Here is a 24,716-nt window from a genome sequence, read left to right on the forward strand (position 1 = left end):
CTATGGACACAAGCAGGAAAAAGTGACATAGTAGGCCTTTAAACACCCATTCTAACTGAGATGAACACATGCAGCTGACTGTAGCACTTGTGGATCCACTGTCACTCATATTCTTGCATATTAATTACCTCAAAGTGGAAGCAGAGCGTGCCAGACTGAATGCCCTTCTCCAGCTGTCGCATTGACTCCTCCAGAGTTGTGACTGGCTCTGATTGGACAGGAGAGTGTGGCTTGTCACCCTGTCCCGTTAGGGTGAGAGCGGGGGGGAACTGCAGCTGGGGGAGCGCACGAGTCGCACCTGCAACACAAAGACAAGGAAAGCAAGAACAGAATAAATGTGCCGGAGATATTAATTCATTCATTTTTTTTGTTGAGCGAGAGAGAAAGAAGGTTAGAAAAGTTACATAACGCACCTCGTAAAATATGTATTTACTTGTCACAAAGGGGTGGGTGATCTCTAACTACAACTATAACGTAATTGTGATAAAAGTGATGATATGGCTATTTGTATATCATCTTTGCCAGTTGAAAATAATTTGCCATAATATTAAAATGGCAATTCAATATGGATTAGAACAATATGGAGTCATGTAATGTCTGAAATGCTTTTCTTCAGATTTGCTGTACAATTCAAAAAGGCAGTCTCTGTTTCCGTTTTAAAACAAGATTAAAAACTTGGCCCTGTACATGGTGAACTCGGGCTGCTTCATTATTTCAAACCATCAAACAATTACTTCTGAGCTACAAAAAAAGTGAAGCTGTAGAAGAAGAAAAGACTCACTTTAATTTATTATTAGTAATATATTGTGATGCAAGAGAAGCGCTCGTATGATTTTGAACATGGTTTCAATTCATTGTTTCATCGATTACACCACTATTAAAGTTTTAGGTCTGTTCTCTATCTGAAAAACGATGACATAAATCTAATCTAACGCTATAAAACCTTTTTGACGTTTCTCCCACTGGCCGATGTAACCCCTCATTGGTCGAGTAGCGGTCTATATCGTCCACCACCGACCTATGCCACCCACCTTTCCGTTTGACAAGCAAAGCCAGCTCCCTGGAGTGCGACTCTCGACTGGCTCTGATGAACATGACGACCTGGTCATGCGTGTGTTCAGAGATGTCACGACCGTTGATGAGGACCACCAGATCCCCCTCAAGGAGTTTGGGCTCGCACTTCCCCGCCTGAAAAGCAGCGCGTAAAGAGGTTTAGGGATGTCCTTACTCTTCTTCCATTCGTCCGACCGAGATGAACAGCTAAATGACCAGTCCATGTATGTTTCGATTAGGAACATGCGATATATCGGTTCCAATATCGGCGTCGGTGATATCGGACGGTGTTTCCCAAGTATGGGTATGTCGGTCGGCACCATTTATTTTCTTTCCAAGCTGCTCCAGTCTGTGTGTGCCAGCGTGTCATTGCTAGTTTAAAATCAAATATAATATTGAACATTTTGGTGCAGATGTTTTCTTTCTAAGCTGCCCTAAACTGTGTGCGCTCATGTGTTTGTCCTCAGCGCACCAAATAAGTCTTTTTGAGCAGAAAAATGGAAAAAGAAAAACAATTTGGCTAAAAATATGGCTGGATGTTTACACAATCAGGAATGAATAAATATCTGTATGTGTAAAATAAATATGTTTGGTATTCATTTTAATAGAAAAGTACAAAGTTAATTTGTGAACTTTACGATAACGTTTCATACATTTTTGGGCCTTGTAGCAAATCAAACATCAGTATCGACCCAATATTGAAAACTGAGCTGATATTTGGTGCCGATATTTCGTCTAAGCTGCCCCAGTCTGTGTGTGTCGTTTCCAGTTTGTCCTCAGTGCTCCAGATTTGTCTTTTTAAGAGTAAAATGATTGAAAAACAACACATTATTTCATAGGTCAGATCAATACATTTGATACTACTTTTACAAAACAAAAGGTTAATTCAAGTATAAATTAACATACATTTATGGGCCTTGTTATGGATTTTAAAAACTTAATATTGGTATCAGTCAAAGTAGCAAGACAAATATTGACACAGGCTTAAAAAAAGAAGAGGAAAATCCATATTGGAGCATCTCTCGTTTCAGTGTCAGTGTCAGTGGCTGCATAATGTGTTACAGAAAAGAAAAAGATCTTACAGGAGTCTCCGGCTTTACGTGCGATATGGCGAGAGGCATCTTCTGGTCCACTCCACCCTGCAACGCAACGTTTTCGTTACTTTCTTTTACTATATCGTGTAGATTTTTGTGAACATTCTGTCAATATAGTTGTTGTTTTCTTGTTTTTGTGAATATATAATAGTTTGCCTTGATACTTCCACATCATGGCAACAAAATTCACTATCTCCATGGAGAAAAGTGAGCTATAACACAGGGCCATGTTTTTTGTTGACATAGAAACACCTGGAATAGAATAAATACATGACAGAGAAGTATAATGCCATGCTCTGGAACATTCTGGGCAAAACAATAAAAAAGAAAAGTCACATATAGAAATTATGGCTGCAACGATGGTGGAACTTATTGAGAAATGACTGTTAAGTGCTGCTGTGATAACAAAACTACTGCGATGTTTCCATATACTTTTTGACACAATAAGGTCAGTTACAGTGTCTTGATTTATTAGTAAAACAAAATCTTTGCTAATTATACCTTAATAAGTAAAATCATGAATAAAATCTGCCTTTTTTAAAACATTTTTATAGTACATTTCTGTCAGAAGGAGGATTCATGTTATTGCAATACTTCTTTATTCCGTCTACCAATTGATACTGATAATATAAATATAGTTACGCAGCTAAACAAAATAGTAACTTACTTTGACATTGAAACCAAACTTTCCCTCGTGATCTGGGGTTAATCGCACCAGAAGCAGGTCTCCGTCGCCGGGCGCATTCTGAAGAGTTTGTCACAGTTAAAACCCAGACAAAGCAGAAGAAACGCAGACGTGCCGGAGAGACGCTCACGTTGTTGTTGTGGTTTACGCTGTGATCACCATCTTCTTCCCCGATGCTGTCGTCATTCAACGGTTCGTGTTGTCTTAGAAGATAAATCATTTTAATCACGATCAGAGTCAGAAAAAGCTTTATTGAATACATCTCTTTGCCGATATAACTGGGGATGCAACAATATAAAAATCTTGTTGATCGTAATCACAATATACATCTCACGGTCCAATATATCTATAGCAATATAATAATAATATAATATAAAAAGTAAAATATACTACTTTTTCCCTTTAAAATGCCTTGACAAGCTTTTGGTGTAAAAAAAATACTTTTGTATTCCTATGTAATATAAAAGTGCCACTTTGTGCACACACTGTTGTTTTCTATATCATTGGATATGTTGTCACAGCCCAAAGTATTATTGACAGTAAAATAGCACGATATTTTGGGTATTGTTAAATCCCTAGATTTGGTGCAACAAAAAACAATAAGAAGATGGTAAATAAATACATTATAATAACAGTTTTGAGGCAGATTGACACAAATGTGGCTGTTAATCCATACCAAGCATCACCAACTCTCACCAACTACACAATCGCGCTCACACACTCACACAGGCAGGTTTTGATGAAATGTCTTGCTCAAGGACATAAAAACAATCTGAAAAGAGCGAAATGTGGCATCAGCTTGAAATGAAAGCACCGACGCAGCTCTACAAGGTGTGGTTTCAGAAGCGGCTTGAACAGACCAGTTGTGGGTAATGACGCAAGGTTTAGAGGTCAAGACTGATTAAGACAAACCAAATAAAACATTAGGAAGCACAATACAACAAGAGTCAAAAATCACAACAGAAACAGGGGAGGTTAGCAGACACACTCACAAATGTGTCGAGCCGTCTCCTTCGCTGTCTCGGCTGCTCACTGACGCTCTGTACGTGTAAAAAACGTCTTCTCCCTCCGACATCTCCTTCAGATCGCTGGAGAACTCCACTGACGAGGGCCGCGGCTTTGAGACGCCGTGGCGAACTCTCGGGCTCCTCCTGATAGGGATAAGAATAAGGAATGACAATAAGGAAAAGTATAAATAACAATAAGGATAAGAATAAGAATAAGAAATGACAATGAGGAAAAGTATAAGGAATGACAATGAGGATAAGAATAAGGAATAACAATAAGGAAAAATATAAGGAATGACAATGAGGATAAGAATAAGGAATGACAATAAGGAAAAGTATAAGGAATAACAATAAGGAAAAGTATAAGGAATGACAATGAGGAAAAGTATAAGGAATGACAATGAGGATAAGAATAAGGAATAACAATAAGGAAAAATATAAGGAATGACAATGAGGATAAGAATAAGGAATGACAATAAGGAAAAGTATAAGGAATGACAATGAGGAAAAGTATAAGGAATGACAATGAGGATAAGAATAAGGAATAACAATAAGGAAAAGTATAAGGAATGACAATGAGGATAAGAATAAGGAATAACAATAAGGAAAAGTATAAGGAATGACAATAAGGAAAAGTATAAGGAATGACAATAAGGAAAAGTATAAGGAATGACAATGAGGATAAGAATAAAGAATAACAATAAGGAAAAATATAAGGAATGACAATGAGGATAAGAATAAGGAATAACAATAAGGAAAAGTATACGGAATGACAATGAGGATAAGTATAAATAATAATAAGGATAAGAATAAGGAATAACAATAAGGAAAAGTATAAGGAATGACAATGAGGATAAGAATAAGGAATGACAATAAGGAAAAGTATAAGGAATGACAATGAGGAAAAGTATAAATAACAATAAGGATACGAATAAGGAATAACAATAAGGAAAAGTATAAGGAATGACAATGAGGATAAGAATAAGGAATGACAACAAGGAAAAGTATAAGGAATAACAATAAGGAAAAGTATAAGGAATGACAATGAGGAAAAGTATAAGGAATAAAAAATAAGGATAAGAATAAGAATAAGGAATCACAATAAGGAAAAGTATAAGGAATAACAATAAGGAAAGGTATAAGGAATGACAATGAGGATAAGAATAAGAAAAGTTTTAATATTTTTTCTGAGGTGGGCTTTTTTTGTTTTTTTCCAGATTTGTAGCTGCGGCACAAGTCAAAAATCTGTTTCCATTTAAACACAAGAATTTAAAAAAACAATTTTGCACTGTACATGGTGAACTCAGGCTGCTCTGCTAGATTGTTTGTGTCATAATTGAGTATCTGAAACAATTACGTAGGTGCTACCAAACATTAACTTGCAGAGGAAGAACAGACATAATCTATGAGTAACATTTTGTGAGTCATGTTTTAAAACCTAATGTTGATGAAACAAGTCACTTTCCTCCAGCTCTTCGAGGGTCAGAACGAGCACTCATGATTACAAACAGAATTTAATACATATTTTCTTTACATTTTTGTGTGTTTTTTTTTTTTCTTTCCACATTCATTAATCGCTCCCTTCATTAAAGTCTTTTGTCTTATTCTTTCTTGTTTGTTTTTAGTTTTGCAAATATATTAAGTGTCCTGTCCAACATGGGCATAATTATGGTGCTTGAAAAACCTCACTTCTGTTGGACTGTGCATTAAATGTTGAAAACCCATTAACAGGGGGAAAGGAAAAGAAAGAAAGGAAGAACGTTTTATCAATTACACCACTATGAACATTGTCCACATTCTATAGCTTTTATATGTTTTCAGTTTTTGACATTCTGTGCCGTTTGAAATTAATTATCATACACCCTTTTCTCACTAAATTTATCTGTGTTTGTCCACATTCGTTTGATGGGATGTTTTTGTTTCGTGAAGCATCTTGAGTTCGAATCTGGCTCTTGACAACTTACTGCATATCATTCCCCAGTCTCATCCCCATTTCACGCTGTACTACCCTGACAGATAAAAGTATACTTAAAAAGAAAAGAAAAGTGCTATGTAAATAAATATTAAGTGATAAAGATTTCCTGACAGTCGTCTCACCAGTTTGGGGTTGATGGAGGTGATCTGGAGGGAAGGCTCTTTGTCTCCAGATAATCTGACGAAAGTGAACGACGCAGGACGGGGTTCCAAACCATTCCCCCCATAACGCGCTGACACACAGGACCACTGCTGAGCAATTACAAATATTCAACTAAAGAGCTGGGTATGAATTCTTTGGTAGAATTAGCTGTTTATAAAGATGTTTTAAACTGTTTATGGTTAATAGTTCTGTAATTGCTGGGCCTATCCAGTCAATGGACCTGTGTCTAGGCCATTTTAAATCAATGTTGTAGTTTGAAATGATCAAAATGAAAAATGATTATCTACTTATGGTATAATTCAATGCAAAGTACCAGAAAAAAGCATACTATGTCTTCTTTAAAATGCAGTGCAAATTTACAGTTTTACTTTCAGAAAGAACAAATCCATTGGAGAGTATTAAATAATTGTATTCATGTATTATACTTTTCCGGTTTATAGGTGCTTTTTGGGGTACTTTTTAACCATTGAACCACTTTGAACCCCATGGATATTATGAATGAAACATATTTAATGATCGTGAACAAGAGCGGCCCTTTACCCGTCTGTCTTGTTGTTCCCGAGGCCGAGGTGCTCCGTTATGAGCTTCTTGTAGGTCTGAATGGTGTTGTGTTTGGGGCTCTTCGCTGTGTGGTTGGAGCTGAAGAACGAGTGATGGTCGACGCAGGACCTCCAAAGGTTTTTACAGCTTTTGAGACATGGAAGATCCAAGGACATCACGCAGTCCTGGGTCTCTCCCTGTGGAACGGACAGAAAATGTGTTTAGTCTGTTATAGTAGAAGACGCATCATTTATAGAAAATATAATACGGTGAGCAGAATATCCGTTAACGCAGAATCAATAAAGCAGGAAACTGAAAAAATTGTACTCTGTTGGTCTTAAGATTGATTCTCTCACGACACTCCTCCTGATAAAGAGTAAAAAATTTACGTATGGTTGGAATAAAATGTGTAAATTTAGATTTTTGACAAGAGTTGGACTAATATATTAAAGGCACAATGGATGATTTTTCGGCGATTTGAGAACGCAGGTGGAAGTGCGCATGTGCACTCCCCGTGTGGACTGATACAACACACACATGTGTTTGTTTATTAGCGTAACGGATCACATCGCATCTCTCGTCTCCCGTAGATTTCCGTCTCTTCTGAGTCAGCTCAAACTGTCTTTCTCTGTCTTCATTTTGCCCCGTACACTGAGGGAACTATATTATGATAGATTAATGCGCTTAGACACGCGGAAATGAGGGACGAGCCGCACGCGGCTGCAGGTGAGCGATAGGTGTGTTTTATGATTGATACGTGGCAGGACTAATCGGCAGTCCACGCCACGAAGAAATAAGACTCAGATTTGGGCCAAAATTCGTCCATTCAACCTTTAAGACATTTCTTACCGTGCATTGAAATATTGCCATCTACTAATGAAAATGAATATATTAAACCCATATAACCAATGTATAACAAATTAAGCAAATACAAATATGCACAAAAATGGGTGTAAACAAAACTAAATATATTCAGAAAGTATGTTAATATAATAAAAGAGCAATATATCTCACATGTTTGCGGTTCAGATGGATTAGAAATCGTTTCCTTTTAAAGGAAATCTTGATGATATTCCCCCTGTGCATAAAAACAAGTAACTCAGATGATGTGCACCACTGACTCCAAACACTGCAAACACTGTATTAACACTCACCAAGGGAAGAAACTAGAGCAAATGGTGTTGCAGAAGATTGCCACGCCACTCGAGGCCAAACCGACCGTCAGAGGGGCATTGTTAGTGTCCTGACATGAGAAGCATTCCAGATTTGTTTATCATAGCAGGATAACAAACAGGCATGAAATGAAGGCTGATGCACACACACAAACCACATCAAAATTGGGACTAAACCAGGACTAGAACAGGACAAACCAAGTCAACATCAGGACCAAACCAGAATCAAACCTTGGATGAGACCAACCCATCAACTCAAAATCAATATGAACATTTTAAGGCAGTAAATATTTGTATTACTTTTTCTATTAAAGTTGACTAATCAGCTTCGATTATTACGATTAGTCACTGGCAAGCAATAATTTATATGATTGGTGACCTATATTTTTTTTATTTTACAGGTTTAAAAACATATGCCAACAACAATGAAACTGAGCAAGACCAGAGAGAGAACAGGAGACAAAACCCATGCCCAGTAGAGTCGACATCCAGAGAAAAGAAAGTTAATGCACGCATAAACCAAGATAATCGTCCCATTTAGTCCACAGTCAAATTTGTCCATTTTCAAATTAAGTCTGAATGTAATTTTTTCCATTTTGCAAATGTCCAATATAATGTCAGTCCAGTCCTAGATTGTCAGTGCAATCTGTGTCATCCATTTTTATGTGAGGGCTATTGGTGACCTTTATATTTAGAGAGAATTAGAATATTTTTTATATCAGAATTACAAAATGTTCTTCTTGCCATGTGTTAGAGACAGTATGGTCTTGAAGATCATGATTATAGATTATTATATTTGTTTTCAGAAAATCCAGTAATTGATAAGTTACTATTCTTTTTGCTGAAAATGATTTCACCTAAAAACTCACAAGCTGAAACAAAAGCATTGTGATTGAAATTAGATTTGCAAATTATGTTTTAAAATCTAAATTCTGTTCAGAGACATTAATGTGAATTGAATTGCCAACACAACAATCACTTTTCAGACGTTTGTAGAGGTCCAAACAACCACAGGGTTAGAAGTTTCTTTACTTAATAAAACAGTATATGTTATTGTTTTTCGAGGACATTATATTCACTCGCAGCCTTTGCACCCTTCTACATACAAAAGACACACAAAAACCTAATAATCCTACAAAAAACAACACAACAAAGGCCCAAAGTGTCCTCATCATTACCATTGCGGAGTGTAGCTCTACTCCATACAGTTCAAGCGTGCGAGCCGTGTTGAGGAAACAGAGTTCAGCCTCGCTCTGGTTCAGTCCTCTGGGAACACACAAAGCCACAGGGAACGTGGTTGTTTATGCTTTGTGCCATCTGTGAACAGGCTAACACGCGAAAACATACAGTATGAAGACATTACTTGTGCTGTGGATGTAGGTCTTCCACTTTGGACAAGAAGTCTTCATCTTGTTCAGGGATAAAATGGCCCTTTGAGAGGTAACCGGGAAGCAGAGAGGAAGAGTGGTCGCCGAGTTCAGCTGTGGAAAAACAGAAAAGACAACACGTCAAATAAACAGTAAATGAACAGAGGTGGTTCAGTAGTTTTTTGCATTATAATACCTTCATCCCCATTTTGGTGATGTATTTTACAGTATATCAGTACTTTTACTCTTCCTCACATCTTCCCACTGTGAGGCAGATAACGTTTTAACTGAGGTTGCAACTTATGATTATTTTAGTGGTAAAAAAAAGCTCAAACAATTATTTCTATTGTATAAAGACACTTTTGAAATTATTTTTTAACCAAATAAAGGAAGCTGGTGTCTGAAGACTTCTAGATAGAGAATGTTAATGAATAAACTGAATCATTGATGAAAACCAGAAATGTTTCTTCTTTTTTTTTGACATTTTGATTTTATCACGTCGTTGTCTTTACTGTAAAAAGGTCTTTTCAGATGTGTTTTTAAAGTCGGCCTTATCGAGAGAACTATTACCACACCCCAAATTAGGACTCAAATTATTTTGTACTTACATTGAACAGCATAAGAAGCCAAAACCACAGCAGGACTCAGCGGACATTTCAACCTGCATCAGACGGAGCAATTACACTTCACAAAGGCTCAGAGAGAGTCTTACAAGAAACATTACCATAGAGATGTAAGAATGTTAAAATCTCATGGTGTGATACTATCTATGCATGGTGCAATGCAATAGCTAACATCTGCCAAAAACTAGTATTTACCAATATCGAAATACTGGTATCAATATTTTAAAAATTATGGCAAGATTCCCAAATTAACTTTAAATTTGTATTGAAATTGTGACAATTGTGACAAAATCTTGGCAATATTAAATTTGTTGTACTTTTGTTGATGATTATGTAAACATACAGCTACATTACTCTTTTAACTCCATTGGAAAAACTACAAATTCAGATCCGACTGGAAATGTTTTGTTGCAATTATATATAATGGTACTCAGATTATTCTAATAAGTAATATCTGTTATTTACCACCAGATTATATATATGGTTTGCTTTGTAGAGCTACAATAACTTACTAGTACTGATTTATTTATTTTGAATAGCAGTTGCTGAGATACATTTTCCTATTTAGCTGACTAATTAAGTGTTTAAAAGCAGTAATTTCTTCAAAGATTATGATTTATGTACTTTTTTCTGCTTTTTTATCTTTAAGGGGGCAAAAAATCAATACATTTTAGGCCCAGGACTGCACACATGTTGATATGCAACAAAGAAAATAGTCCGCCAATAATACTGTGAATAAACTACAGACAAAGTCAGATGCTTTTTATAAACCCACAAACCTTCCTTCTCTGATGTCACTCCTGATTTGGAGGAAGTACAACTGCCTGTAGGAATGATAAAAGAGGAACATTACGACTCATAACAAACAACAGCAAAGATGTGAATAATTCAACTTTGGTTTACAGCTCATGTGACACTACAGAGACTAGGACAATAAACAGCAACACATGGCCTGGTTTGGTCCTGGTTTGGTCCTGGTTTGGTCCTGGTTTGGTCCTGGTTTGGTCCTGGTTTGGTCCTGGTTTGAGTCCAGTTGGGTCCTGTTCTAGTCCTGGTTTAGTCTTGGTCTATATAAATTAAAGTAACACCTGGTCTGTTCATGCTGCAGAGAGTTGGGGTCTGAGATGAAGAATCGCACCCTGAAGTTTAAATAAAATGGGGACGCAAGACCTGCAAATCACACATTAGTTAAATCTCAATCAGTGTCAATACATATGGGATTAGAAGAGGGCAATATAACACAACTAATGATTGGAAACTTTTTGGGATGTTGTTTTAAATATAAGAAAAAAGTTAGGTATATTGCTATAATGAAAAAAATAATAATCATAACAAATTGCTGCAAAAAGAGGCAATTAAAAAGGATAAATGGACCAAACCTATGTTGTAATCTTTCAAACAAGCATATTTTCTGACCAGAAAAGGTGACTGGTTGTTAAATTGTAGCTGCTTTCTGGATGAGTGAAAGCACAAATACTCTGCATACTTCGCATTAACAGTTTGGTGGTTCTTACACAACCATTGCTGAATATTCTTTAGATCAGAGGAGAGTTTTGTATTGATAATCTTTACATCAGGATGGGAATTAAAAAACACAGTATCGCCTGCATGTAATAAGGATTCAGAAAATTGTCACAGAGGAGAAAGATCAATAACACAAAGAAGAGAAAGTAAAGGCCTGAGTACATTGCCTTGTGGGACACTCAAATTACAGTTTGGGGGTTTGGATTTGATTTAACCAATTTCAACAATACTACTTGTGACTCAAATATAATATCAGCATTTGTGTTACAGTTGTGTTGTACTTTAGCATTTACACATATCATCTCATGTTATGTGAACAGTTTTCCTCTGAAGACCATATTTTGTCCACAAAAAGAATACATGAAAAATAAAAAGTGATGTGTTTGCATAGACAGAAAAAGCGGCCAACCTTTGATCTGTTTCTTCAAAGGTCTCTCTGGCTCTAACCATCTCTGTTGAAAGAAATGAGTAATGCATGAACAATCAGAGTTTACTATCATCAAAGGTTGATTCATTGCACTTTATATCTAGCAGTACTGATAAATGTTTCAGACTCCCTTGAAAAATACTCACTGTGTGATTTACCCCCCCCCCCCCAAAAAAAAATTCCCTCTAACTGGATAATTGCTGCACTTGTCTTTGCACTGCTAGTTTTCACACTCTACTAGACTAAACTATAATTGTGTGTATATATTCAGTCAAAGTATTAAGTGTAAGTTTATTTTTATGTTATTCAGCATTTTTTTTAATTCATGCCTTATTATTGTTGTGAACCTTGTTTTTATTCACTGACAATGACAATAAAGCTTTTTCTGATTCTGATTCTGATAAGTGATGAAAAGATGTCAGTGTGTTTGAGAAGGGTCAAATCATTGGCATCTAGCAGAGAAAACTTCTAAAGAGAAGCAGAAACTAATGTACTACAGATGTGAACCCCAGTGAGAGTGTTTGGGACGAGCTGGAGGAGGCTTTGTGCAGTGGTCAATCTCACATCATCAATACAAGATCTGTGTGAAAAATAATGCAACACTGGAATTAAATTAATCTTTTGACACTGCAGAAACCTATTGAAACAATGCCACAGTGAATGTCTGCTGTAATCAAAGCTAAACAAATATTAGTGCTTTTTGGACCTGCAGTGTACATCTGTGGTAACTAAACAAATGAAGAGGCTTTAGGGTTGTACTTGGATAATTGTCCCCCTACTTACTACGTAAAACAGTATAAATGTAACAGTTTGGGCATGTTCATAGCAACAGAAGTTTACACATGATCATTGCTTCATGACATGATTTCCGTCCCTTCAGAGCCATTTACTGTAGCACTAACCAAACTGGACCCCGCCAGAATATTATGTTTTAATCTACAATATCAGACTTAGAACAAGACGCTGAAAACTGCATTCTGTTGTATTAGAACTTAGGGATGGGCCATATGGTTAATGTTATGTCACCTTTTGCTTTTGGGGCAATATGAAATTTGTAATATCGCGATATAATTCCATGGACACTGTAGTTGATCCTGAAGCAGACAGAGAGTGCAGCTGACACATTGAGACGCATTAACACCGACTGTGGAGGCTCTGCAGAGGCTAAAAACAAGTAACCTTAACCCTGACAATTACTGGAAAAGCCCGTGACAAGTGGAAGCAGAACTTATAACTACTTAACAACTATTACTTAACAACCGAAATATCCTTAAACAAGAAAGTGCAAATACATTACAATTAGGTATTTTGCCTTGCATCAATTATGTGGTCCATTATGCAGTTTATTGTACAGTATGTTCTCTTCATATCATAATACAAAAAAGTAGAACATATTGCCCTGCCCTATTAAAATGTACGTTTGTTATTAGTATAAAAGGATGTGAGGAAATGAGCTCACCGGGGACAGAGTATTGGCCGTGATGGAGTTGGTCTCTCTGATCTGCAAACTGAAGAGCTGCCTCTCCTCCAGGCACAGGTGGTCACACACTTGGTCCAAAAGAACGGCACCTTCATCCTGCTTCTAAAGATAGACACAACAGAAACACCTTCTCAAGCCAAAACTCTGGCATTTAACTCCTTTAAACCATCAACGACAGGGTGAGATAGTGCAAGTTCAAAGTGGTGAATGCAGGATTCCTCTGAAATATTTCATTTACATGACCTATGCAGATTACAGTTACCATAGTGATAGAGGAGGGAGATATAGAAAAATGGATGATGTCGCAATTGCTGTTTTGCAGATATGCAACATTTGAATATTGTCTATAATTTAAACTATTAAAACCAAAACAAACAATCAAATAGGAGTTTTTATAACCAATAAATTAAACAAAGTAATAAACACTAAAACCCTCTGACAGAAATGTGTGTTCCGTGTTAATTTCATTGAGTAAACTGTTACAAAGTGCTTTCCACTCATTTCTCCTGAAAGTGAAGAATACGTGTCACTTGAGTAATTGTAAAACTGCCAATTGCAAAAAATAAGGAAATGTGAACAATTGTTTTTACCATTTTACTGCCTAGTTAGATTTAAAGGGCCATCGCCTATGAAAGCTGGACTATATTTTTGAGGGCTCAATTTTTATTGTGTGCACTGATTCTTTGCACTTTTTGGGACCTTATTCTTTCGTAGTACAATACGATTTGAGCAGTGAAGTATTTAAGTAACTTAAGTGACTCATTAAAGACTCTAACTAACTATTTATCTACTGCAGCTAATGTTTTTTTTCTAAACTTGTTTCAATAATATCGTTCATTGTGATATTTTCTGAAGCAATATATTGTACTTCAAGATCTTTTTTATCGTGACAGGCCTAATCGATATTTTTTGTCAATATCGCCCCCTAAATGCAGCAATTCAAAACAATATTATTCTATGCTATTGGAAGGAAGCTACTGAAACCCATTGAATTGTGTCATTTGTTATGAGGTAAACAAATCAAATGTTGCTTTTTGATTAATGTTTCACAAAAAAGATTCACAAAACAATTTTCTCAATCAGATTATTCCCCCCCCAAAAAATAAACCCAAAAAGTCCCCGTCTCTATTATTAGATGTATAAACTTTTCTGTTGCATTGAAGCAGGTTCCGTTGTGATTATATTGCAGTTTTTTAAACCAGAAGAAGAAGTTAAAACAGCTACTGCCTTTAACAATGTTGAGATCCTTATTTCAACTGTGGAAACCCGAGCCTCTAGAATGATAAAGATCAGTACTGTGTCCACCAGTATTTAGCCTGATCCTGTAACATTGACTCCACATCAAGGGACAAATATTTTACTGTAAACTGTGCTGATATTTGTATTATACTGTGTGACATAACAGGAATTGACTAGAGGTGACTGTACTATACTGTCTACATTACATTACATTACATTGGTATATCATGTTATTGTGTCCAAATGACAATAAGGCAAGTATGGCAAAGCTGCAAGAAGATCAAACAAAAGAGGAGAGACTTGCAGTGTAAAAGAAATGGTAGAAAGTAATGTTATTTCGGCAAATTTCTGGTTAATTTTACGTATTGGCTGTGATACTTGAACCTCAACCCAGAAAGTGAAGACATTTACATTCACATTTCGGAACATTTCTCATGGATTGTAAAAATATGTGAAGCTTTGAAGTATCTCATGACGCCCACTTCTAAACAGGAAGCACAATATTTGTATTTAAAATGACCGCTGTACTGATACCAGAGTAAAGTCTGGAGAATAATGTCTAAAGTCTAACTAGAGTATGTGGTGGTAATGTAACACTTGGATACCTACCACCATAAAACACCAAAGAAGAAGATACATATGTCAAATCCCAAAGTGGCTGTACCAGATTTTTGTCCACGTAGTTTAACATTAGTTCTGCCCGAGAATAGATGTATTGTAAAAGCAGCTCTTTGGGTCAAAATGAGACCACTGTATGCAGTCTGCATAAAATTAAAACTGTCTAATAAAGCCTACGGGCAAAAACATCTTGAAAAAAAAAATATAGAATAGAATAGCTTTACTGATCAATATCGAGGTAGAAATGTAGCTTTGGCCACATAATATTTTACAATGTTTTAATTTGAATATAGCACTTTGGTCGACGGTGTGGTTTTTAAAGTGCTTTATAAATAAAGTTGGGTGGAATTGGACATAAAAACCGCACAGGACAACATACTTAGAGTCTATAGAAGCCCTAGTAAAATACAAAGCCTTTTATCATCCGAGAACAAAGAAATGCACCGTTAGCACTCAGAAACGCTGAAACATAGCTGCGCTCCCCGTGCTAGTTGCTGTTATCTTTACTTTGATTGCAACTCTCAGCTCTGGTGTCCGAAAGTTGTGAAAAGCACTCATAATAAGGAGTGTAGGAATGACTGAGGAGGGATAGGAATCACTTTGGACTGCTGCAAAACGTTTAAAAATATGAATTGATTCTGTTTTTCACATTTTTGAGACAGTAAAACTCTGGTACAGCACTTTTATAGGTGCGAGGTGTAAAATAATCTGATGTTATAGCTTATTCCGGAAGTTATTTGGTGTTTGTTTGCCTTTTTTAAAGCTGTAGATTAAATGTTTTATGGATTACCTGCCCAGAGAATACAAATGGTCTCTGGCCTGTGCAATATATTTAATGTCCCTGTCAAAACAGAAATAAATGTTCCACAGTGTGACATCAAACTTGTCTATCTTGACCCCACCAGGCCAGGTTACAGTAAGAATGCACATTTTTCAAGGTAGTATTTGTGAGCAATAGAAACTCTTGTAATGAAAAACTTGCAGGATAGATCAATTTAATGCCATACCGTGGGACGTTTTTGGCAAAGCAATACCATCTCCATGGACACAAGCAGTAGCAAACCCTCCAGAATAAACATAAAGCCACACCACAGATGTTCCAATGTGCGCCTCCACTGCTGCGAGACTCAATTCAGGTTGTAAAGTGGAAAGCCAGAGTAAAGCGTGCGAACAAAGCGCCCGCGTCCTTGAGAGGAGGGCGCGGAATTAATCAGAAGATGTGGATCAATGGGGAAAGGAAAAAATAGAGTGTCACTATATCATGCCCTGACACTAAGGACATTAGAGCCGCGCTGGGCCGATAGAAGCAACATACGATCCGCCGCGACAGGCAGGAAGTGTGTGTCTGAGCCTGTGTATTTGTTTCTCTATACAAACAAAGTCTGGATAATATTGTGTATCAAAAAACCAGAGAGTGTGCCTGATGTTTGAGTCTGTAAAGTCTCCCATAATGGAGCTTCAGTCTCACATAGACTTTTCTTTTGGCTTTCGTTGGCTTTTATGAACAAGACAACTGCAGCAAGAAATGTGTTCATGTTTTACTGTGCACAGCTTTTTGCACATGTTTTACAATGTGGTTTATAAACTGCAAATAAACTAAACCTAAATTACATAGGGAGAGACATTCAGCAATAGGTCGAGGAAGTGAACTCACAATGCAGAGGTGGTAACAACCTTAAACCAGTTCACCGCAGGCGAGTTCTTTCATGGACTTTTCATTACAAATTAAATAAATATTCATATTAAGAGACTGAAAGATTGCTAATCAGCTAAATAATGAGCACAAGATACACAATAGAATATAGTTCTGAAACTTCATAAACCACAAAGAAGGAAATGTAGCAAAATTTCAGGTTTTAAATAGGTTTGGTTTTGGCTTTTCATTACATAACATTCTTTGGAAATGTTTTTTGGAAAAATAAATGGGAAATTTACTTTTTTTTACTGTTGAGCTCCATGTGTCTTAAAGGGTAAAACAAATACCGTATTTTCTGGAGAATAAGTCGAAAAAAGCCAAAAAAAAGTTGTATGAAAGTATGAAATGCGGTTGCAAGTGTGAAAATAACAAATAATATCACATATAAGTCGCTCCGGAGTATAAGTATATAAGTATAAAAATCGTCGCGCTTCAGTCCCTTCATGACAAAGTTGCACACATACAGCCTTGTACCTGAAACTGGCAATTCACTTGTAGAAAGACAAAAAATAATAATAAATATAGCCGCAAGCGGCAATGATCGGCCCTCGCCACGCCGCCGCCACGCCGCAAGAGGAGGGGGCGCTAACGTGCCCCAATTGTCCTTTTATTACATCTACTGCTGAATCTGTGACGCTGTCAAATCTTCTCCCCTTTGTTTTACCATCAAAAAGCAATTTTATTTTGAATTCTTGGCAAAATGTGCGGCTTTGCCGCACAGACACCGTGACTCTTAGAATAAAAATGTGGATAACTTTTGATGGTCCACCCCTGAAGATGAGTCTCACCAAATTTCAGGTTAATATGTCTAACGCCCTAAGAGGAGTTCGTGAAAGTCTAAAGTGTAAACATGTTCTGGCGATTTCCCCATTGGAATAACATGGAAGGTTTCGGTCATCGTTACGGCAAAGCCATAACAATTATGACATGGGTCTCATTGACTTTTTTGATGGGGATGCCAAAATTGAGTTGTGTGTCAAATTTCATATAATTTCGCAAAACTAAATATTTAACCTCCATATAAAATCTGTAGGGGGCGCTGTGGCTCCAAATTAATTTATTTAAGACCGTGAGAGGTATCAATGTAATTTGGATAACTTTTGATGTCCCACTCCTCAGTAGCATTTTCACCAAATTTCAGCTTTTTAGGGCCAACGCCCTGGGAGGAGTTCGTAAAAGTACGACGTTTGGAAAAACTCCGAAGTCATAATTAGCCATTTTTGAAGCAATATGGCCGACATTTGGTTGGGCGGACGGCGTTGCCGTAATAATATTTTTTACTTCTCTTGTCACCATCTACCTCTGCGCCAAATTTCATGATTCTACGATCAGATTTTTTTGGGGTCATTTCCCATCTCTCAATGCATTTTTGGTACATTTGGGGGCGCTGACGCGCCAATTTTTTTAATTTTAGAAAAAGGAAATAGCCAGAATGTAGAGAGGCACAATTTTTAGAGGTGTGCTAATTTTTGTGACTTTTCGTCAATGTTCACTGGGTGAAAAATAGGGGGGTTGGTCCCGAGAAGAAGAAGAAGAAAGAATAATATTCCGATGCGAAAACAATGTTTCCCATTTTTCAAATATCATAAACTATACATTTTCCTCATGGTGTGGGTCCCTGGTCACTGACGGGTACTTTCGTTAATTTTGAGTGGGCTCCGCCCACTTTGTGTTTTTGGCCCTCTATACAGTAATAATGTTCAATTTTTGCATTACATGCTTATATGCACGGAACATGCAAGAGATGGGGAACGTATTCGTGAGCTACTTAGCGCAAATGAGTGCTTTATATCCCTTTAGATCCCAATTTAAAGTGCTCGTTTAGTGCGTACTTTTGCACGGGCTTCGCCCGTTTACAACGGTAAAGTTCCATTTTCCTACTACTAATTAGTATGCACGGGGCGTGCGTGAGTGAAGGAGTGCGTTAGTGAGTGTTTGGAAGTGGGCGAGCGCTTCGCGCTCGATTTCGTGCGCACTACGTGCGCACTTTCGCAGCCGTGCTTCGCACAGCCTTACGAGATTAATAGGCCTCTCGCCAGCTTGTGGCGCTCAGGCCTAATAATAATTAAATATGTTTATATATAAATATAAGTTGCACCCGGGCCAAGACTATCAAAAACGTATAGTCCGGAAAATACGGTAACTAATGCAGTCAGTTTAGTTAAAGAATGAATCGGCTTCACAGCAAATGATTATGATTGCACTCTTCAGCAGTCTAATGTTCAGGTCCTCGTTCTTGACTTCCATATTTCCACACAGAATCAATTTGACCGTGTATTTGATCAAAACGTATATATATAAAACATTACCTCGGCCGCAGTTGTTGTGAGTCATTTTCGCGAGAGACAAGCATCAGTTGACGTGTGAGTGTTTGTTCGTGTTTATGTTACGCACGCTGAGTCTGAAGGTCTGGATGGTGCCGTCCAGCAGCTGAACCAAACAGAGCAGGTCCGGTTTTGGCATTTCTGTCCCACTCTGGAGCCGGCCCGGCCCTCGGATCGTTACTGAGACGGGACCTGCAGAACACACCGCACAACAAATTAGATTGAACTTCGGAATCAGAAATACTTTTCATTACAGACGCGCGGCCGGCGAGCAGATGAAAAGTGTAATCAAAAATAAAGAAAATTAAATATCGGTATTGCAGTAAGAATAAAATACAAGGAAATCTATGTTTCAGTTAAACTCCCAGTGAAAACAGAATCAATTTACTTATCTCAAGTTATTACCAATACACAGTGTATCATAGAAAGCATGATGATAAGTGTGTATGCAAAAAAAGATAGGATTACAGACATATATAAGCTTAAAGTCTTCAGGTTTTCAAGATATGCAAAAGGAGAATATCAATTTTGATTTTATAAGAAAATTCTTACTTAATCTTTGGATTTCTACAGTGCAATGAACCAAAAAAGAAAATGAACACAAACTCTAAACATGTGATTTTTCTGCACTTTTGTGGTTCATTTTACAGTCCATTCACTTTGCAAGACTAAGACATTTACCGGCACGTTTTGACAAATATCTGCTGTGATCATCATTCAATTAAAGTTTCGTTTAATCGTGTGACTCATCTCCAGATCTTGTGGGACTTGCTTGGCTGGAGGATTTCACCCATCATCATCAGGGAAGCGACGCGTTTCAATATTCGCATTTTGAAAAACAACGCCAGCGCAGCACCGGGTCACACTGTGCATATTATTTACACGACCGTAGCGATAATAAAAACCGTGTCGGCTGTTTTGTGGTTGTTGTCGATGAGCTACTCCCTTCGGATGACACTGTGAAATAGTGACTAACAAACCGATCGCCGGGGCAGAGTCGCACAGGCCGCGGTGAGTAATGTGCCATGAATGTAAGGAGGGACCGCGTGTGTGTTTGTGTAATTCCTGATGACTTGGCCTGGGTCTGAACATGCCCCTTTGCTCCTGCATCGCTCCGCCTCTCGCAGACAGCTGAATGATAAGAATGTTAAACACTCTCTCGGAGCCGGACACGCCCCTCTCCCGAGCAAAAGCCGACCTCGGAGCAGCTGTGGGAGTCTGTGCAAGCCGACAAACAAACCAACAAACAAACAAACGGACAAACGGACGAGCGCATGTGGGTGGCTCTCAGGACGAGCTCAGAGGCAGCGTTGCACCGACACTGCAGAGGTTGTGTTCCCTTGACATCGTAACATAAACGAGCCAAAGTTTATTGTTATTTGTAGAGGTTGGAATTTAGAGGGCGATGTTTTGACCTGGTTGAAGTTTACTGTCTTTGTATTTACTGGACTCAAATGAAACAAAACCAAGCATAAAGTTCTGAGTCTTTTCTGTCTGCAAACATATAAATAAGTCAATCTTTTCACTACAGAAATTATCAGCAAGTATGAAAGTAAAAGTACTTTACAGTTTGTACATTTACTACCCGTGAGAGCAGGAATCTGTACTTTCTACTTCACTACATTTTTCAACTGGACTGAAAAGTAGAAAGTACTTTTGTTTGAATTAAGGGGTTATTTGCTGCATGTTCATGGTGACATTCGGCATAAAGGGTTTGAGTTCAAGTACTGGCTTTACAAAAAAAAAAGTAAATACATAAAAAAAAAGTATATACATCAAATTCACACAGAAACAAAGGAATTGATTTGCTACAATTTGCTAAAAAATCTGTACAATTCTTTGTCAAAATCACCAAATTTAACGCATTAACAGTTCGCATTAACAGAATCTGTGAAAACTATTTATTATTTTACTCCTAAAGTACATCTTTTTTATGAGCTACTTTTACTTACAGTACTTTTTGTCCAGTTTCTGTAAAGTGAATACTTCTTCCCCCACTGGAGTTTATTTGGGCTGTAATCGACTAAAGAAATTCACGCTCAATTAAAGACAGGCCCTGCTGATCTGACCCAAACTGCACTCACACGACAACAAGGGCCCCGGAGTTCATGCAAAAACAACTATTCATACAGGAAAAGTGCTATGAAACTGTTTATTTTTTACTTAAAAGGGTAAATTAAACTCATAATTCCCTCCCAAATCTTAAGCTAACTCCCTTCACGTCTCCTCCTTTTTGCTGCAGCACCATTTATTTTCTTTTTTTAAAGACATTTTTCACCCCAAGGCTTTATTAGGCAGGAAAAATGAGTGTGAAATGTGGGATGAGAGAGGAGGGAGGACAAGTCGGGATTCGAACTCAAGACACTGCTGCAGCAAATAAATACAAAAAAAGAGTCATTGACTGATTCATCGACTTAACGACTGAGGACCTACAGCTCTAGGGTTGCATGGCTTTAATCAAACACACTGGCACAATCAGTTTGTTTAAGCCACAAGTTTAATAAAACACATGTGGAGTAAACTCTATGTAACAGAATATGGTGGATTTTCTGTTTGTTTGGTTGTTATCAAAAGTTTGAAAATGTTGACGTGAAGAGATGCGAAATTATGATTTGTGAAATGTATGTGAACATATGCAATGTTTATGATTAAAAATGACAAAGTAAATAGATAAACAATGTTATCTTGATTATTTCGACTCTTCGAACATGATTCTTTAATGCTTCTTTCACTATTGTTTTGTTTTTCTGACCAGTGTTTTCATCTGTTGTGCTTCCATTCTTGCTTAATCCATCACTTTGAATTATGCTTTAGTTGTTTTGGCCTGAGCACTGTGCACGACTGTCACGTTACTCGGATGCAAATTATGTAAATATGTGAACTAATGGCTTGACTCAATGCCAAACTAGCTTTACCTGGTGGTGCAAATACAGCAGAACCCTTGAAAAGAGTGAATCCCCCACAGAGTAACGTCGTAGACCCCCCTTTCCCGCCGGTTCGCCGAATTACGCCAAATTTAAAAACCTTGAACGTGTCGAAAGCAGCCTTTTACAACACAGTGTCAATGCGCCTGGAGTCGACAGCGCTGTGTGTTTTCAGGTGATGTATTAATGGATTCCTGCCTCAGTCCGGCCATTATGAAAGGACACAGGGTTGAGTTAATATTTGAACAATGCTGCAGCCTCTGAATATATTAGCGAAAGCACTCTCTCTGCACGTACTGATCATTCTCCCTCATAACTTTACGTAAAACCCTGATTAATGCGGGAATACGGCACAATTGAACAAGTCAATATTTATGTTGTAACTGTAATGGCCTTCGTGCTCTCGCTCTGAATGCGTTTGTCATTTAAATCATAGTAAAGTTAACGTTAAATCATCTACTCTAAGAAATAGAAAGAAAGAAAAAATACATTTACTTTACATGTAGTTAAAACAGCCCAGAGCTGACCTGATCATTTGTCTCTTTAAATAGTTAATTAGTAAAACGTTGATTCATTGCATTATCATACTTAAACTGAAGCTGAACTCTTTGTCATTGTCCTGTTTTTTAATCAAACGTTTGTCTAATTAATAAGGTAATTTAACAAAACTAGGGGTCGTCAAAAGTATGGAAATCAGATACAAATCGATATTAAAACTAGCATCAAAACCAGATTCAACAAAAAAGTCATTAACAGGACAAAATGTGACCATTGGTGAACAGTTTTAGAATGATTTTGAGCTTAATCAAAACTATAGTAAGCCCACACATTGTTAATCATCAGTGGGGTATCGCAATCGAGACTATTCCTTAGAATCGAAACGCTAGTGGAAACAAGTCAAATCCTGGAGCTTGTCTGTCTGTGTTTGGTGTACAAACGTGATCCTGATTCTGAATGATTGATTTGACTGAAATGATGAGGGCGACAAACAAACCCAAAGCTTGAAAACAAACCCAACTTAGCAAGTATATGTACTATTAAAGATTACATCGGCTGCTAACGCAACAGGAAAAGTCATGTTATGGGACAGTCTTGAGTAATTGTATAGTAGAAGTAAGAAAAGTAAGAAAAAGAAGTAAGGAAAATGTCTCTCCTCAACATTTTCCATAATTAAGTATTGCAACAACGTTAAATAACCTGTTTGGAATTACAAAGCCAATGTCATAAGACTGTCTGTAAATATGGGTAAATTCAGGGTAAACAGAGCAACCGCTATTCTTTATAAAGTAATAATAACAAGAGAATCAATTCATCAAAACTGATCGATTATCTAGATTAGTTTCAACTACTTTAGTGATCAATTAGGACTCATTATTAACTGGACTATAAACAGACTCCAAAACATGACACGTTCTGAGAAAAGAGCTTTATGACTAAGACAAAGCAGCAATTACACAGGAATAACAGAATAAATGTGTATAACTAGTCTTTATAATTTTTTTTAATCTCCTTTTGCCATCTAACCATTGAAAGAATAACCACAAGATGAATCGACTACAAATAGAATCGTTATTTTCTGCCCTGTAAGAATAACAATAACTTTTTGTGTGTGATCTACCACTTTTACACAATAAACCCTTTGTAGTAAGTCAGAATCAACTTATGGCCCATAATATCCGGTGTTGTGAGAAAAGCTTAAGGTCACTCACAGTAAGGACATTGTAATTCCGCACACGCAAATCCAAATCCATGTTGTTGTGGCACAAAAGGCTCGTGTTTGTTTCTGTTCTGCTGGAGCCACTGACGCTCACAAATCCGCCTAAACCCCGCTGTACTTTGACCCAGAACGCGAACACGGAACCTGTTGACAAGCTGAAGTTTCACGAGCTACACCCAACACGAGCCATACAATCCCCGCGCAACTTTTCTGTCTAAACGCACAACTCGTAAAAGTCAGCGAGGAGCGTGTTTTTTTTTTTTGTGTTAAATGGAAGAAAAGCGTTGGGAAAAGGGTAAATCACGCGGATACCTGAGTCGCATCGCCTCGGGAATGGTTCATATTCTGTTTCTGCGCCGCGTGAACGCGTCGGCGAGGTGCGTCTGTGGAGGAGCCGCGGACAGGTAGAGTTTGAGGTAAATATCCGGGAGAAGTTTCTCATCCCTGCGTGCGCGCGCCCCGCCCCTCCGCCGTGCGCGCTCCCGACGCCTCTGAGACGCGCTGGTTTCTGGAGGCGCGAGCTTTAAAGTGGCCCCTGATAGGCAGGACGACTGTTAAGATAAACTCAAATCTGAACTAATAATACAGTTAAAGGTGGTATGGACGATTTTTTTCAGCAATTTTTTTATCATATTTCCTCGTGACGTGGATAAATCATTTGTCCTGCCACGTATCAATCATAAAACGCACCTATCGCTCACCTGCAGCCGCGTGCGGTTCGTGCCCACGTTTACGCGTGTCTAAGCGCATGGATCTATCATAATATAGTTCCCTCAGTGTACGGGGCAAAATGAAGACGGAGAAAGACAGTTCGAGCTGATGCAGAAGTGGACAGAAATCTACGGGAGACGAGAGATGCGATGCGCTCCGTTGCGCTAATAAACAAACGTACGTGTGTGTTGTATCAGGCCGCACGGGGGAGTGCGCATGCGCACTTCCGCCTGCGTTCTCACATCGCCGAAAAATCGTCCATACCGCCTTTTAAGATAAATACAATTTTTAAAATTAAATTTTTGCTGAAATAAAAATGTTATCCCAGAATAGCGCATTTTTTAGGTTTATAATTGATGACATGACACTAGGAAATTA

General features: G+C 37.7%; 1 protein-coding gene across 5 annotated transcripts in view; it reads right to left on the reverse strand.

Annotated features, from left to right (window-relative positions):
- The window catches only part of ptpn3 (protein tyrosine phosphatase non-receptor type 3), a 37,298-nt gene extending 13,199 nt beyond the window's left edge, over positions 1–24,099 (reverse strand). For 2 of the 5 annotated variants that reach the window (XM_072460086.1, XM_072460082.1), the window contains exons 1-19: positions 23,940–24,099; positions 19,057–19,178; positions 13,089–13,211; positions 11,612–11,654; positions 10,767–10,848; positions 10,458–10,502; positions 9,664–9,716; positions 9,052–9,169; positions 8,867–8,954; positions 7,671–7,759; positions 7,531–7,594; positions 6,517–6,713; positions 5,937–6,062; positions 3,825–3,983; positions 2,963–3,035; positions 2,815–2,892; positions 2,136–2,192; positions 1,032–1,188; positions 129–298 (exon numbers count right to left, since the gene is read on the reverse strand). In XM_072460086.1, coding sequence (XP_072316187.1) covers positions 129–298; positions 1,032–1,188; positions 2,136–2,192; positions 2,815–2,892; positions 2,963–3,035; positions 3,825–3,983; positions 5,937–6,062; positions 6,517–6,713; positions 7,531–7,594; positions 7,671–7,759; positions 8,867–8,954; positions 9,052–9,169; positions 9,664–9,716; positions 10,458–10,502; positions 10,767–10,848; positions 11,612–11,654; positions 13,089–13,211; positions 19,057–19,178; positions 23,940–24,069 — 1,974 coding nt within the window. In that variant the 5' untranslated portion in view covers positions 24,070–24,099. Of the gene's footprint in view, positions 1–128; positions 299–1,031; positions 1,189–2,135; positions 2,193–2,814; positions 2,893–2,962; positions 3,036–3,824; positions 3,984–5,936; positions 6,066–6,516; positions 6,714–7,530; positions 7,595–7,670; positions 7,760–8,866; positions 8,955–9,051; positions 9,170–9,663; positions 9,717–10,457; positions 10,503–10,766; positions 10,849–11,611; positions 11,655–13,088; positions 13,212–19,056; positions 19,179–23,619; positions 23,789–23,939 lie in introns of those variants that run through there. The other 3 variants (XM_072460083.1, XM_072460081.1, XM_072460085.1) reach the window with 2 other exon arrangements.
- Positions 24,100–24,716: the final 617 nt, after the last annotated feature.

This window comes from Eucyclogobius newberryi, unplaced genomic scaffold (assembly GCF_026437365.1).
Source record: "Eucyclogobius newberryi isolate DKJ021-1_F unplaced genomic scaffold, fEucNew1.0.hap1 SCAF_3, whole genome shotgun sequence".
NCBI lineage: Eukaryota > Metazoa > Chordata > Actinopteri > Gobiiformes > Gobiidae > Eucyclogobius > Eucyclogobius newberryi.